Source organism: Psittacula echo, assembly GCF_963264785.1.
Source record: "Psittacula echo genome assembly, chromosome: 16".
Lineage (NCBI taxonomy): Eukaryota > Metazoa > Chordata > Aves > Psittaciformes > Psittacidae > Psittacula > Psittacula echo.
In genome coordinates this window covers 10962618-10977697 of record NC_137752.1, presented here as the reverse complement: position 1 = coordinate 10977697, position 15080 = coordinate 10962618, and the positions used below count along the sequence as shown (strand labels likewise).

General features: G+C 50.3%; 1 protein-coding gene across 6 annotated transcripts in view; it reads left to right on the top strand.

The window, feature by feature from the left end:
- Positions 1-15080, top strand: part of RABL6 (RAB, member RAS oncogene family like 6) — a 53604-nt gene that overhangs the window by 34828 nt on the left and 3696 nt on the right. For all 6 annotated transcript variants that reach the window (XR_013958108.1, XM_080630407.1, XM_080630406.1 and 3 more), the window contains 4 exons: positions 1737-2095; positions 4550-4715; positions 12566-12781; positions 13421-13775. Coding sequence is in view for 5 of the 6 variants with exons in the window: in XM_080630407.1 (XP_080486533.1) it covers positions 1737-2095; positions 4550-4715; positions 12566-12781; positions 13421-13775 (1096 nt within the window). In the remaining variant the exon portion in view is untranslated. The remainder of the gene's footprint in view (positions 1-1736; positions 2096-4549; positions 4716-12565; positions 12782-13420; positions 13776-15080) is intronic.

The window sequence follows — 15080 nt, the reverse complement described above, 5'->3', positions numbered from 1 at the left end:
ACGCCTTGCCCCAGTCCTGATGGAAGCATCAGTGAGGCTACTATAGCGTGGCACTGGTGTAGGTGCTTTGGCAGTGGTGTGACAGCCAGGCCTCTTTGCTGCTCCTCCCAGGCATCGCTGTGATTGCAGCCTTTAGTCCAGTCTTGAGTGGTGAGCAAGGAGGGTCCTGGCCGTTCTCATGTGGTGAACTTGGAGCGAGAGCCCTTGTTTCGTCACCCTTAAGCAGATGACTGTTTCCTTTGTAATATTGACTTTCTTCCTATTTCTCTTACTCAGGATCATCCAGTTCTTACTATATCTTGTCCCTGCTCTCCTCTTTGCTAATGCTGCCTCCCATCTTGCAACCTCATGAGCATTTTTCCCTGGTCTCTGCTGCTTCACTTGAGGTATATCTCAAGGCCAGTCCTTGAGGAACTCTGCCAAGGATTTCTCTCCTGGCTAATACTGGTTTTTAGTGCTGCCCTTTATTTCTACTTCAGCCAGTTCCTTAGTCGAGGACTGTTGGTTTTCCAGCTCAAGTAGCAGCTTCCTGGGGATGTTGTTCTCCAGGGCTCCATACACTGCTGGTCATCACAAAGTGTATTAGTTTGTTCTTTAAAAGTATATCAGGTTGCTCCTTAAAATAGGAAGTGATATCTCAAGGGGGGTTAGAGTCTTTTAGCCCCTGCTGTTTCCTTCTGCTCTGTAGTCATTCCAGTGAAGGTGTCTGGCTCAAGGACGAGGTCATATTCTGTATGGGAGAGGAGTCTCTATTTTAACATCCTCCTTGCCTGGAGCATGACTGAGTCTCTCTTGCAGAAACAGTTGAACCCAGAGCCTCTGTGCACCAGGTCATTGGGCTTAATGAGATAAGGGGTGAGACCATGACCCGTTTTATACCTGGTACTTCACTTTGGGTGTCCTCTTTACATCTCTCGGATGTGCAGCATGTGGCAGATCTCATTTCGAAACCACTTCACTGTAAGAGCCTGTCTTTCTGTTGATGTTTCTTTACATACAGCCTATGAAAAGACCTCTTTCCGAGAGGGCTGCAGGAGCAGGCTGCAGAAAGGATAGAGCATTTCACCCTGTCTGCTGATGTAGGCTTTAATGCTCTTCTAGGCAGCAATCTAGCCAGGACCACAACTTGCTTCAGATCTTCTGTTACTTGGCTCTGCTGCCTCCCACACAGAGTGGGAGTGCGCGCAGGGAGAGTCTGCCTGTGTTTCTGCAAATGCAAGAAGGCTCATTGCAGTCAGTCCTCTGTGAGCCCTCTGCATAGCTCTTTTGACGTTCAAGGATTCTCCTCTCAAACCCATTCTTGGCTGAAAGGTTTTTATAGCATTTGAGTTTTCTTTAACACTCTTATCTCTTCTGCACAGTCTAAAAATGTGCCATTACTGTAGTGCTGACTCCCTTGGAGACATATGTCCAAGAACTGGTTTAAGGTTGTGTTTCAAGCCTTGGCATGTTGCTATAGTCTGTCTATCCAGGGAGTTCCCAGCAGCGTTGCAAATACAGGTTTCATCCTGCAGTACAACGCAGGTTGGGATTCTCCACACCTTGATGCAAATGGAGTGACTTTAGCTCATGTGAGTGAACCAGGTTTATTGTGGCCCGGGGAGTCACAGCATCACTGAAAGCAGACCCCCACCCTCCCAGCTCAGCACATGGCTCGAGCAGCCCAGCATCATTCTGGGGGCTCTGTTGAGCATGTTTTCTCCATTCCTTATGTTTGCAATTTATCTTCCCTGCAGCTTCCTTGAAATGATGGAAGCCCGAAATCAAGGACACACATCACCACTAACAACCAACGGGCAAAGCCCCTCCTCTGGCTCCCAGTCACCCATTGTACCTCCGAGCTCCACATCAACAGCCAGCTCCAGCCCAGGCACCCCACAGCCGCCGCAGCCACTTCCCACAAGCTCCACCATCTCTCCTGAACCCTCCCCATCCTTTTCACCAGTGCCTGCACCCGAGGCCCTGCAGCCACATGCACCTCCTGCAGCCGCAGTCCCCCCAGCACCTCCGGCTGCGGCCCCACCACCCAAGCGCAGCATCATTTCCCGTCTGTTTGGGACGTCTCCTGCACCAGGGCCCTCTCCTCCTCAGCCAGGTAGGTTGCTGGATGCAGGGTCTAAGCCAGGGTGTCACCCCTGGGCTTTTCTGTGCTTGGATGGGGACTGTGTCCAGCCAGCTGGGTAGCTTCAGGAGGAAGGCACTGAACATGCAGAAGACACTAATAAAATAACTGTCAGCTTCTTACCAACCTCTTTAATCATAAAATTGTATCATAGTATCCCAGACTGGTTTGTGTTGGAAAGGACCTTAAAGCTCATCCAGCTCCAACCCCTGCCATGGGCAGGGACACCTTCCACTGGAGCAGCTTGCTCCAAGCCCCTGTGTCCAACCTGGCCTTGAACACTGCCAGGGATGGGGCAGCCACAGCTTCTCTGGGCACCCTGTGCCAGCGCCTCAGCACCCTCACAGGGAAGAGCTTCTGCCTAAGAGCTCAGCTCAGTCTCCCCTCGGGCAGGTTAAAGCCATTCCCCTTGGCCTGTCCCTACAGGCCCTTGTCTAAAGCCCCTCTCTTGAATAGCGTTAGAGGAGCTATTTGTAGCTCAGTCTTCACAAAAGTGTGGCAACCCAAAGGGGCTCCTGTGTGTGAACACAGAGCAGCAGAGTGCTGGTTTTAAAGGTTATTCAGCCAGAAGTGATTGTGTCAGTGCAGGCTCTGCAGCAGTTCTCCTCCAGGGGAATCTGCTCCTTTAGAGATGGTCTGAGGAGGAGGGTACCCGCCTCAGCTTCTCCCTTAGTGCCAGCACACAATGGAGCAGAGGAGCAGAGTATTCAGCCTGAGCCCTGCTGGATGAAGTTGCAGGGCAGAAGCATTGAGGGGGTTTGTTGCAAGTAATTTTACTGATCCAGACCTCAATTTGCCTGTCACATTGACTTTGTTGGCAGAGTTAACTGGAGCTGCAGAGCTGGAGCTGCCTGAAGATCAGTAGCGTGACATGGTTTGAATCCCCCTTTGGAAGTACCTTCCCTCTCAAACTGTCAATTGCTAGAGCTCACAGCACTCTCCAGACACCCACAGAAAGAAAGGAGGAGGTGCTGGAACACGATTTGCAGCTTCACATGTTGAAATCTTTCAGGTTTAGATCTGCACACAACAGTCTGCAGCCATGAACCTGGTACCAGATGCGACACAGTGCACCCAGAGGTTATGGCTCTTCCTACCCAGAAGTATACAGGAGCAAGTCCCTTGTCAATAAAACCCCCTTTCATATTGGTATATAGAAATCAAAAAAGTGCCTCCTGCCAGTATTGCAGTCGTTGGGGTTTGCTGCTGGTTTTAAATCTATCACTTAGCTGGAGAATTGCTTTGGGCTGGTGACTGCAGCCCTGGTATCTCAAGGGTACTTTTTAGCAGGGTTGCAAAACGCAGGAAAAGCTGATCTGTCAGTGGTATTAGGTTTATGTAGTGTGCCAAGGGTCTGCACCTCTGCAAAACATACCTTGCAGAACTCCCTGCATACCCAGGGAGCAGCTAATGGGAAATCACTTGAACAATCACTGTCACAAAGTACTACTTGGTTTTTATGGCAGCTGCTGTTTAAGCTTTGCTTTGAAGTCTTGCAGGAATAATTCTTTTGGCTGTGTTATAGCTCACACCAACGCTACTCTGTGGCATTAGTAATAGTGTTATTGATATGCAAAAGTGATCTGAAAGCTGTGCTAGTAGAGCAAAATCTAGAAAAAGATACACAAAGCTTCACCAGAAGGAACAGAGCTGGGTGTGAAGTGCAGCATGGACAGGAGAAACAAGTTAAATACTGCAAACTGAAAAGGTTCATGGCTTCACGCTTCTTGGTTCTGCTCCTTTCATGAGTTTTCATCCTGATACCTGGAAGATAAGTAAAGGTGTTTCTACAAATGAGCTATATTAAAGCATGTCTGTTTGCAGTAGTTCTTGAGCTTTTGGTTACACAGTTTTTGGTTTGCATTTAAAAACACCATGTGAAGGATTCTGACTGACAGTTCCAGTTGAAGTAAGTGAGTGAACTGAACAGTCTGGGAAAGGCAACCGAATCATGAAGGGGCAGCACACAGGAGCAGTGCAGGCAGCATTGGTATGAGAGGCTGCATTGGATGGGGCTTGGAGCAAGCTGCTCCAGTGGAAGGTGTCTCTGTCCGTGGCAGGGGTTGGGACTGGATGAGCTTTAAGGTCCCTTCAACCTAAACCAGGCTGGAGTTCCATGCAGGCCTGTTGGTGGCATAGGCAGTCGCAGCAGTCCCTGCAGAGCAGTCAGCTGTGCTGATAGCCTTCTGAGGCCCCTGCATCAGCTGAGTGCATTTGAAAACACAGTGGCCGTGTGTGGTCTCTGAGTGCCTTCCTGCAAGATCAGACTGGTTTGAGTATCCTGTTCACACCCTTCCTCTTCCCTTGCTGTGTAGCCAAGGTCCTGCTCTATAGCTGCTGCCACCCTGCGCAGGATAGATCTGTAAAAAGCAAATTTGTCTTGCTTGTGGTGAGCCCTGTGGTTTACAAATGCTGTTGCCAATGCAGACCCTGCTGCTGCCGCTCCTCCTCCCCACCCTGAAGCCCCTGCAAAGGTACAGAGCGTGGAGGACTTTGTTCCTGATGACAGCCTGGACCACAGCTTTCTAGAAGATCCAGCCCCACAGAAGGATAGAGGGAAACTGCAGACTAAACACCGTGTCGATAGTGAAAGGTAAGGAAAGGGGGATGGAGGGAGGGTGAGACAGGAACATATCCAGATGTGCACTCTGAGAAGTCAGGCCTGGGTAACCTGTTGTAACTGTTCAGAAAGGATTGCAGAGCAAATAACTGCCCCTAAAGCCTTTCTGGCTGTGGTGTAGTCAGTCATAGCATTCCCTGTCTCCCATTTTGTGATACACACTTCTCCTTGGGAATGAGGAACAGCAGTAAGAGCTAGTTATCACCTTCCTGGGTTTGCTGTCTTGCTTTCATGTTCAGTGTTAAACCACTGGGATGCTCCGGGTCAGGAAGGGATTTGCCTTCTGGAACACAGTGCAAGGATATTATGTTTTGCTTAATGAATACTTTCCCAGTGCAGAGGCCTAGTGCATGGCCAAGCTCCCTCCTGGCCTGGTGCTGCCATTCCTGAGGCATTATAAAAGGGTTTGTGGTTGTTAGAGGACACCTGGGGACACACAGTGGGATTCCAGAAGGAAGGATAGAGAGGGTCATGCTCCCTTGGGAGTGTCACTCCCTGCTTGCCCGCAGGCTTCAGAAAAGTCCTAAAGAGGGACTTCCCTTTTTTTATGTCCATTTCTAATGTTCCTTCCTAGCATTTTCTCTCTAAACTGGAGAGACATGGATTTGATGGATGGACTGTTTGGTGGATGAGGAATTGGTTGGATGGTTGCATCCAGAGAACAGTGGTCAGTGGCTCCGTGTCTGGAGCAGATCGATGCTGACTGGTGTCTCTCAGGGGTCTGTGTTTGTTTGCACCAGTACCGTTTAATATCCATCCATGACATGGGCAGTGGGATCCAGCACCCTCAGTAAGTTTACAGATGACACGAAGCTGAGTGGTGCCATTGACATGGCCGAGGGACAGGATAACATCCAGAGGGACTTGGACAAGCTGGAGAAGTGGGCCCATGTGAATGCCATGAGGTTCAATGAGGCCACAAGCAAGGTCCTGCAAACAGGTCAGGGCAACCCCCAGTATCATAGAATCATAGAATAGGGGGATGGAGGGATTGAGAGTGCTCATGAAGAAAAAGATTTGGTGGTGGTGGGTGAGGAGAAGCTCCCCGTGACCTGGCCTCAGTGTGCGCTTGAGCCCAGAACCCCCCCGTGTGCTGGGCTGCACCCGCAGAGCGTGAGCAGCAGCTCAGGGAGGGGATCCTGCCCCTCTGCTGTGCTCTGGGGAGACCCCCCTGCAGTCCTGATCCAGCCCTGGGGCAGCAGCACAAGAGGGACCTGGAGCTGTTGGAGCGAGTGCAGAGGAGGCCATGGAGATGCTGCGAGGGCTGGAGCAGCTCTGCTCTGGAGCCAGGCTGAGAGAGCTGGGCTGGGGCAGCCTGGAGAAGAGAAGGCTCCTGAAGGGGAGACCTGAGAGCAGCTCCAGTGCCTAAAGGGGCTGCAGGAAACCTGGAGAGGGGCTTTGGACAAGGGCCTGGAGGGACAGAACAAGGGGAATGGCTTTAACCTGGCAGAGGGGAGACTGAGATGAGCTCTTAGGCAGAAGCTCTTCCCTGTGAGGGTGCTGAGGCGCTGGCCCAGGGTGCCCAGAGAAGCTGTGGCTGCCCCATCCCTGGCAGTGTTCAAGGCCAGGTTGGACACAGGGGCTTGGAGCAAGCTGCTCCAGTGGAAGGTGTCCCTGCCCGTGGCAGGAGTTGGAGCTGGATAAGCTTTAAGGTCCCTTCAGCCCAAACCAGTCTAGGATTCCCTCCTCCAAATGGCAGAGCTCTGCTCTAAGCCGGATTTTCTTTTTTCTTTGGTTTGTTTGGGTTTTTTTAACTTTTCCTGGCTTTGATTTAAGAAAAAAAAAAAAAGAAGGAAGAAAGAAAAAGGATTGTGTCTGAGCTGCCCTGACACAAGGATGTGCCATGAGCAGTCTGAAAGGAGACTGGCACTTTAAAGGTGACTTAAGTGTCCCACAGGATCTGCATCCCTCAGCTCAGAATGGAGCTTGCCTCATGCCTCTTGTCATCACAGTGGATTAAGCTGGAGAGTCATTAAGCGCTGATACAGCTCATCTGTGAACCTGGAGGATTCTGCATCTTTTGATGTCTTTGACATGATTCATGGTTCTCTGTTTCAACCAAAACGACTTAAATCAGTGCTGTGTATGAGGCTCGGTGCCCGTCTCCTGCAGGTCAGCCTGAATCAGCATCCCTGGTGGTGCTGGCACACATGGATGCTGTATTAGAAAATAAAAGGGAAGAAAAGGAGGGAAGAAAACCCCCGGTGGTGGCTGCCGGGAGCTGCTCGTGCTGCCGGGCTGCTCCGACTGCAGCTGAGTGCCGATGCTGTGCTGTGATTAACAAGGACATGCAGGGAGCCAAGCCTGACCTGCCTGGGCTTTGCTGCAGCTCTTGCTGTGGGTGGGAGGCTGAATCTTTAACAAAAGCTTTAACTTCTCCAGAACATCAGTGGCTGGAAGCAAAGAGATGTTAAAGCCAAACACCTCGAACAGTGGTGCAGGAGCCCTGCTGCCTGGTTCGAGAGGTGTCACATTCTTGGCTGCTGTGATGCCCTCATGCCTTCTCTCTCCAGTCTGGGAACTTCCAGTGACTATGAGCTGGTGGGGACAGAAAATGAAACACCTTTGGGGTTTCACAGAGCACAGAGATAATGTTACAGCTTCATCCTTTGATGACACCTCTGTCATAACCATCTGCAGTTAGAACAGCTCTGTTTCCCTAGGAGAAGTCCATGCAGCACATCCCTGCTAATTCAAAGTTGTGTTGTTTCTCTGCAGCTTGGCACCAATGTCTTCCTCTGGTTTCTTGTGTAGCTTGCACAGTTTTCATAGTGGTCTGGCAATTTTACCTTGTTTCTTGCTAAAAAGGGCCAGCAACAATAAGCCAGATTTACTGAAATTCAGAGCTGTAGACACAGGTCTGACCATCACCTGCAATAACTGATTTCTTTCAGGATGCCAATTGCAACCCCATCATGCCTAGGAGCAACGTAAGAGTTCTGTAAGCACCACCTCTAAACCAGCTTCTACTGCAGGGAGTGAGTTGTTGTAGTTGCAACAAAATCTCGTGCTGCAGACATTTATCTTTGATCTGAAGAATACAGAAGTGGCTGTGAAGCCACCCAAACCCAATGGAGGCTTTATTGGGTTTAAAAATGAAATACTGGAAGCCTGAGAACATACTGGAGAGATGTGTTCATGTCTCCTGATTGCTTTTAAGCAGATACCTGAGTGTTCAGCTCACTCAGCTTGCCAGCAGTTCTTGTGGGTGTGCTGTAACCACGTGTACACTCCAAATGGCTCCAAGTGCCATTGAAGATGTGGCAGAAGAATGGGCTGTTTTGAGAAGTTGTGAGGTTACTTCTGTTACCCAAGTAAGAGGAATTGCCTTGCTCTCTGTAAGCAAGAGTCTTGCAGTTAGCTCATGTGTGAGTGCCTTAGTGCTCTGTGCATTGCACATGTGCAGCAGAGACAGTTACAGTCACAGAATCACAGCCAGGCTGAGGTTGGAAAGCTCCTCTGGAGGTCATCCTGCTCAGCCAGGGCCACCCAGGACCATTCCAGATGGCTTTTCAATATCTCCATGGATGGAGAATCCACAACCTCACTGGCAACCTATGCCAGTGCTAAGTCACCCTCACAGTGGAAAAGGTGTTTCCTGATTTTCATAGATACCTCCTGTGTTTCAGTTTGTGCTCCTCGACTCATGCCATCATTGGGCAGCACTGAAAGGAACCTGGCTTCATCTTCTTGCACCCTCCTTCAGGTATTTAAATACATTTATAAGGCCCTCCTCAAGCCTTCTCTTCTCTGGACTAAGCAGTCCCAGCTCTCACGTGGGAGAGCCTTTCCTCATGCGAGAGCTGCTCCCGTCACTTCATAATCTTCATGGCCCTCTACTGGGCTCTCTCCAATCCAGGCCCATGTTTCTCATACTGAGGAGCACCCAGAACTGGACACAGCACTCCAGGTGTGGCATCACCAGTGCTGTGCAGAGAGCAGGGATCACCTCCCTCGACCTGGGGTGATACTGTGCCTAATGCAGCCCAGGATACTCTTGGCCTTCGTTGCAGCAGCGGCACCTTGCTGACTTATGTTCAACTTGATGCCACCAGGACCCCCAGCCCCTCTTCTGCCAAACTGCTTTCCAGCAGAGTTTCCCTCAGCATGTCTTGATGCATGGGGTTGTTCCTCCCCAGGAGCAGGACTTTCCCAGCTGCTGGGAGCTCCCAGTTCAACCTCCTGGTTGAACTGCTGGAGGTTCCTGTAGCCCAGTTCTCCACCCTGGCGAGGTCCCTCTGGTGGCACCATGACCTTCTGGTGTACCAGTCACTGCTCTGCTCCTAGTTTGGAGTCATCTGCTGAGGATATACCCTGCCCCATCATTCAGATCATTAATGAAGATGAGAAACATGACTGGACCCCTTATTCATCCCTGCAGCACGCTGCGAGTTACTGGCCTCCAGCTAGACTTTGTGTCGCTGATCACCATACTCTGGGCTCTGTCATTCAACCAGTTTCCAGACACTATGGTGTCACCTTTACCTGTCCTCTCTTGAATCCTGTCCCGTATGCTCCCAGTTCCCTTGGCCATCCCCAGGCAGATCTCCATGCGTTGCACTGGTCACTGACATAGAGGGTGACTCCTTGGGGAGAGGAGAGGGTCTTGTCCTGTTGGAAGCAGGGTGTTCCGCTTTGTGACTGAGCTGCTGCCTCATGTCAGGCCTGGGCGTGCTTCCGTGTATAAGAACTTGTCTCTGAGCTTCAGAAGGAGGTTTAGAAGTCTGAGGTTTCTCATCCATCTTGTTGACATTGGAGGTTTGTTTACAATGATGCCCGGTGAACTTCTCCCATTCCCTGCTCCATAACATCTCTAAACAATGGAGCAGGAGTTGACATGGAGCAGTGATGTTACAGAAAAAGCACTTCTTTGTTTCTCAGACAGGCTGTCAGTGAGGGAATGTGCTCCTGCCTGTGGGATGAGGCTACTCTTGCCCAAAGACCAGGCAGCTGCTGAGACTTTCAGCGTTTACTGACATCTCTTGGAGTTGCTATAACTAAATCCCAGCACAGATCTACAGAGATGGATGGAGTCCTGGGGTTTGTTTAATGGTGTGTTATGGTTCTCTAGCTTGCAATAAAGAGAGTTCCCAAAATCAGTTCCTTCACCAGCTCATTAGGAAGGCAGTTCCAGCTGCTGGTTTGCTGTTTAGGAACCTAATTTGCTGCTCTTCAGTTTGATCCCGTGAGCCAGTGGGTATGTGACTGCACTGGAGGAGCTAATCTGGCTCCAGGGGCTCCCCTCTTCCCCACTGCTGGGTCAGGCTGGCCGAGGTCCATGGATGGGCTGTAGATGTCTGCAAGCAAGGTTGTACTTACAGGATTCCTCATCTGTCTTCTCAGCATCACTAGATGTTTATCTTAGCCATGGGTAAGTCCTTCTTACATCTGAAGGGCTTTGAGCTGGATCTTTGCTTTAATGGCATCTGGTTTTGTTTTGACAATCACTCTATTGGTACCTTGCTGCACTAGACCAAGCAAGAGAAGCTGAGGACACTGGTTCACAACAGGAGACCCCCATCTCCTAGAATACAGCCAGGCAGCTCATCCTGCAGTGTGTGATTGCCTCACTTTATCTGCTGCTTTAGGGTTTGGGTTTTCCCTCGTTCTCTAGCCCCAAAACCTGATGTGCCCAGAGGATCCTGCTGGCTCTGTGGCCATACGGCAGGGCTGGTGGAACACAGTCTGTTCAGGTTTGGGACCATGCACTTGTGTTGCAGCAGGGTTTGTTCCGTCACCAGCCTGAAGGAGACCCCGGCATGCTCTTGATCAGTAGCTCAGCCACAGGCCTTGGCAAGCTCAGGCATTTTTGGTGGGTACCTGCACTGCAAACACGTTGGCTAAACACTAACGCAGGCTTGGCACCACAAAAGGCATTGGAGAAAGTGATGCAATGTGCTTGGGTTTGCGTGCTCTTGATTCCTTCCAGCTGGAGCCTTAGACCACGACCTGATATTAACTCTGCATTGTTCATAGTGCAGCAGTGGTTTTTCTGAGGGGTGCTCACTCCGTGGCTTTGCCCTGAAGCTGTCACTCCACACTTCGTGTATGAGTTGGAGATGGAGGCAGTGCGTTCCCTGCAAGGGAAGGTGATCCACTTTGTGCAGGTGTGTGAACACACATGGACATCCTGTTCAGGCTGGGAATGCTTTACAGGCTGCAGATCTCATATGGTGTGTGGTAGAAGAGTGGCGGCAGTCTCTGAAGAGTCCCTGTGCTTAATGGAGCAATGCAGTGTTAGAGAAATGCAGCGTCACCAGTTCAGAATAACATCCTGCCATTTTTAGGACACAATCCATTTACGTTCCAGCACATTTTCAGAGGAACGCTACCAGTGCTTTGCAGACCACAGAAATCACTCACTTGTCATTCCTCCAGCCTTGGCTGCTGCTTTGGGCACCAGTTTCTTTCCTTCTTTGTGTGGGACAGGCTGTGTGCCTCCTCTCTGGCTCAGAATGAGAGCAGCAGTGTTTTCTGAAGGGGCTCTTCAGCAGCCTGTCTCTGCTTAGCTGGGAGCTGTGCTGGGAGCGGGGGGAGCCGCACCAAAAGCGGAAGGAGAGAGAGGGTGTTAGCCCTGATCTGAGCACTGACCCAAACAAGCATTGGTTGTAATCACTGCCAATGTGCTGTGCTGGTTGTCATAAGTGTGGTGTCCCAGATGTCACACATAACAACATTACCTGGTGGCAGATGTATTAATTCTTCAACCCATAAACCAGTAACTGGCCATAAGAAGAACCAGGCTGAGTAATAACAATTATCTGGGCTGTGTTCAGGCCTCAGCATTTCTCATCCCATCAGCACATCATCCCCCACTGCCTCTTCCAGTGCTGCCTATGTGCTAGTGACTGGGAGCAGCACCTTCATCCAGATTAAGGATTTCAGGTTTTGATGATTCATTTTATGCCTCTAAAATGGGATGTGGTCCAAGCTAACATCTTGGTTTTTGGTTTCTGTGTACAAATGAAGCTGTGTTTGTACAATCCAAATCAAGTCATTAAAAGGAGTGACTTGTGTGCGGGTTGTCAGAAGGAGCTGGGTATCTGCTGCACATAAAGCAAGTAGAATGAGGAAGGGTGATGCAAAGGCTCATCTGCTGAGGCTGGGGAAAACATCTGTATTCCTGACATGAGCAAATCCTTCTGAAAGTATTAAAGTTGCTGAGTCCTGGGGACATTGAGACAAGAATCCTCAGCTGGTAATTTCAGCTGCAAAGCTCTTTATCAGTCTGCCTCTGAGCACGTAACCGTGTTGCATGCAGGGAGCCTGACAGACTCCCAGCTCTGAAAGTGTGTCCTTAGGTGAATTTAATTTGGGGAATGTCAAAGCCTGGTTGTGGTAGCGGGTACCTGCCTGCTTCAGGGAGCACAAGAGACACAGAAATAAACCCAGCAATCTAATAGCTGCAAGTGAATTCCCCAGGAGTGTCAGTGTCTGATCAGGTTTAATTACAGGCTGTGGGCTTTAAGGCAGGCAGTTCCCATGGTTTGATTGACTGATCCTTGCGTGTTGGACCAGAGATCTTCCAGTAGAGAGCTGCAATGGGCAGCTCTGAAACACTGAGGCTCAGCTTTTCCAGCCGCTCTTTTGACACACCCAATTGTGGCCCATTTTGTAGAGGGTTTGTGCCACGGCTGCAGCTCATGGGGATCAGGTCTGAAGGGGCCAGTGGCTGGGTGGTGCAGTGTCACTGCCCTGGGCTGAGGGATGGGGACGTGCAGTTGGCTGGAAACGCCAGGCGAGCGGCAGTCTGCTTTCCAGGGGAGGTCCGTCTGTCCCAGCACGTCCTGGGCTGCTGTGTCTGATCCTTGCCTGTTCTGCAGCGATGGAGAGGCCCCTGGGGGGAACCCCATGGTGGCAGGCTTCCAAGATGACCTGGATCTGGATGACAAGATCCCCAGCAGACCCATGCTGGCAGCAGAGCGGGTGCCAAGCAAGAACATCACCCTCTCCAGTGAGGAAGAGGAAGAAGACGTGAAGGACTCTAATGTCGTACCCACACCCAATGAAGACATCAACGCGGAGCAGGAAAAAAAAAGGTACAAAGCACAGGCTGAGGGGCCTGTGTGCTGCCAAAGGGGCCTCTCCTCCTTCCTGCCACTGGCTTCTGGGCATCCTTTGGGGAATCTTGATGTCTGTTCCTTCAGCTGTAAGCTGGGCTGTGTTTTCTTTAGCTGGGCCTGTTCTGTGCAGTGTTTGCTGCACCACACCTAGGCAGCGTGCCCTTGAGCACTGTGCTCCTATCACTGGAACGTTTCTGCTTGGGAAAGGCCCAGCCTTTTCCTCCAGTTTGAACAGAGGCTGGAACTGAGCACCTCAATATCTGTTCATAGCTGAGTGAGGACGACAGAGGGGTCAAGCCTTGTGAAGGGAGTGGAAGTCATTCACCACACCCTGTGCAGGAGAACGATGAACTGGATCATGTTCTCTACATACCACATCCTGTATGTGATAGGCATGGGCCAGCTGGTGCAGGCACCTCTGCAGCAGCATCCACAGGGACTTGAGGGCTATTTTCAGCCTGAGTGGTATGTGTTTGACCAGCCACCCCCCTAGGATGAACTACCTTTGCTGTGGAGATGCAGCCCTGAGGCAGGCTCAGTTACTAATTAGTCACTGTGCTTTGCTTCACAGAATGGGGGTGGACAGGCTCTGACAACTTGTTTCTTTCTTCTCAGGTCTTCCAGAAATTCTCTGAAACCACAGAGTGAAGCCGTTTTGACCAAAGCAATGGACCCGAAGCCTCCTGACACTTTACCTCCACGTTCTGGGTCTGAAAGAACCAGCAGCAACAAGGTCCACACCAGCCTGTCAGCTGCTGCTGCTGCTGCTGCAACCCCAGCAGCAGTCCAGGCCCCAAAGACCGCTTCCCAAAGTAAAGGACACGCTCTTAAGCAGAAAGTGGTCAAAGAGGAAAAGCCTGAGGAATCTGACAGCGATCAAGAGGGACCAATAGCTACTCAGATGCTCTCATTTGTTATGGATGACCCGGACTTCGAAAGTGAGGATTCTGACAGCCAGAAGAAGAAAATGGTAAATAACATGCATGAATTGCTGTGTGCTGCTGTCAAGCTGAGCTTGAAGTGTTGAGGCATCTCATGAGCAGAGCTTTCATCTGCTCCCCCATCTCTCAGTGGCGCTCACAGCACCTCAGGTGCTAAGCAACCTGTAGAGATTGATGTAAGCACAAACCCACTGTGACTGTTGAAGCCACATGGCAACAAGGTTTGTGCTTACGGGTTTTAATATGCTGTTTATTCTCAGTAGGGCCAAAGTGGTGTCAGTCCAGCAGTGTGCAAGGTATAAAATACAAAGCTCTAATGGGTTTTCACCCAAGGTTTAACATGTAAAAGCGTGTATGTGCCAGAGGGTGAGCTCCCTACAGCAATCAAAAGGCTGTAACAAGAATTGTTTGGCAAAGCTTCTTACTGAAGCAGGAAAATCTGGGAAGGAGTTTCCAGTGTAGCCAGGTTGGCTGTAATGTCTCTGTGACGTTCAGCATGTGGGCAGCTGCTCAAAATCATGGTGCAGCAGGATTCCCCTCTGCACCTATTGGGTGTTATAGGTGGAGAAAGCACAAGTATCTTCTCTGGGCTGGTAGGAACTTGCTGCTTCTGTGGCTGGAAATATCCCTGCTTTCAGTGATCTGTACTCACAGGCAGCAAAGCAATCCCTAGAAACTGCTAACATGATTTGAGATGGGATTCCTGGTGTCTGGGATGTTCAGGAGTGTTGGATGTGTTTGCATCATTCCAGAGTCCTGCAGAAAGGATGGTTGTCCCAGTTTCTTTGCCCTTGCCTATGTGTCGTGCTGTTTATTAAGTAGTTTTCCATTCATTTTGCATTTCCAGTGCCTACTTTTCTTGGCACTTTAATGTGAAAGCAAAAGTATTTGGAACAAGTTTACTTCTCTTCACATGCAGTGACGAAAACAGGATCTGTGTGAGAGCTTTGCCATTGCAGCAGTGTCAGGGAGATGCCCCACAGCGTGTGAATGCTTGACACCTACAAGAGTTACTGGTCAGGCAGAGCAGTAAAACACCACCATCAGCAGGGAGGAAGGAGCATTGCCCAGACCAGCAGCAGAGCAAGGCTGTGTTTGGGCAGTATGGAGGATAGAAAGAAAGGGTGGTTAGTGAATTCTGGAGAGGATCAGTTGGCAGGAATCACCAGATCTTTAAACTCCATTTCCATCCCCATCATGCCGGGACAGAGGACTTTGGGGTGATATCCAGTCTCTGCAACATCCTATTTATTTAGCCCACACTGAAGAGGCAAATGTGCCCTGGAAGCACATTCCCTTTTGACTCGATGAGAGGAGATACTCTGCAAACACAC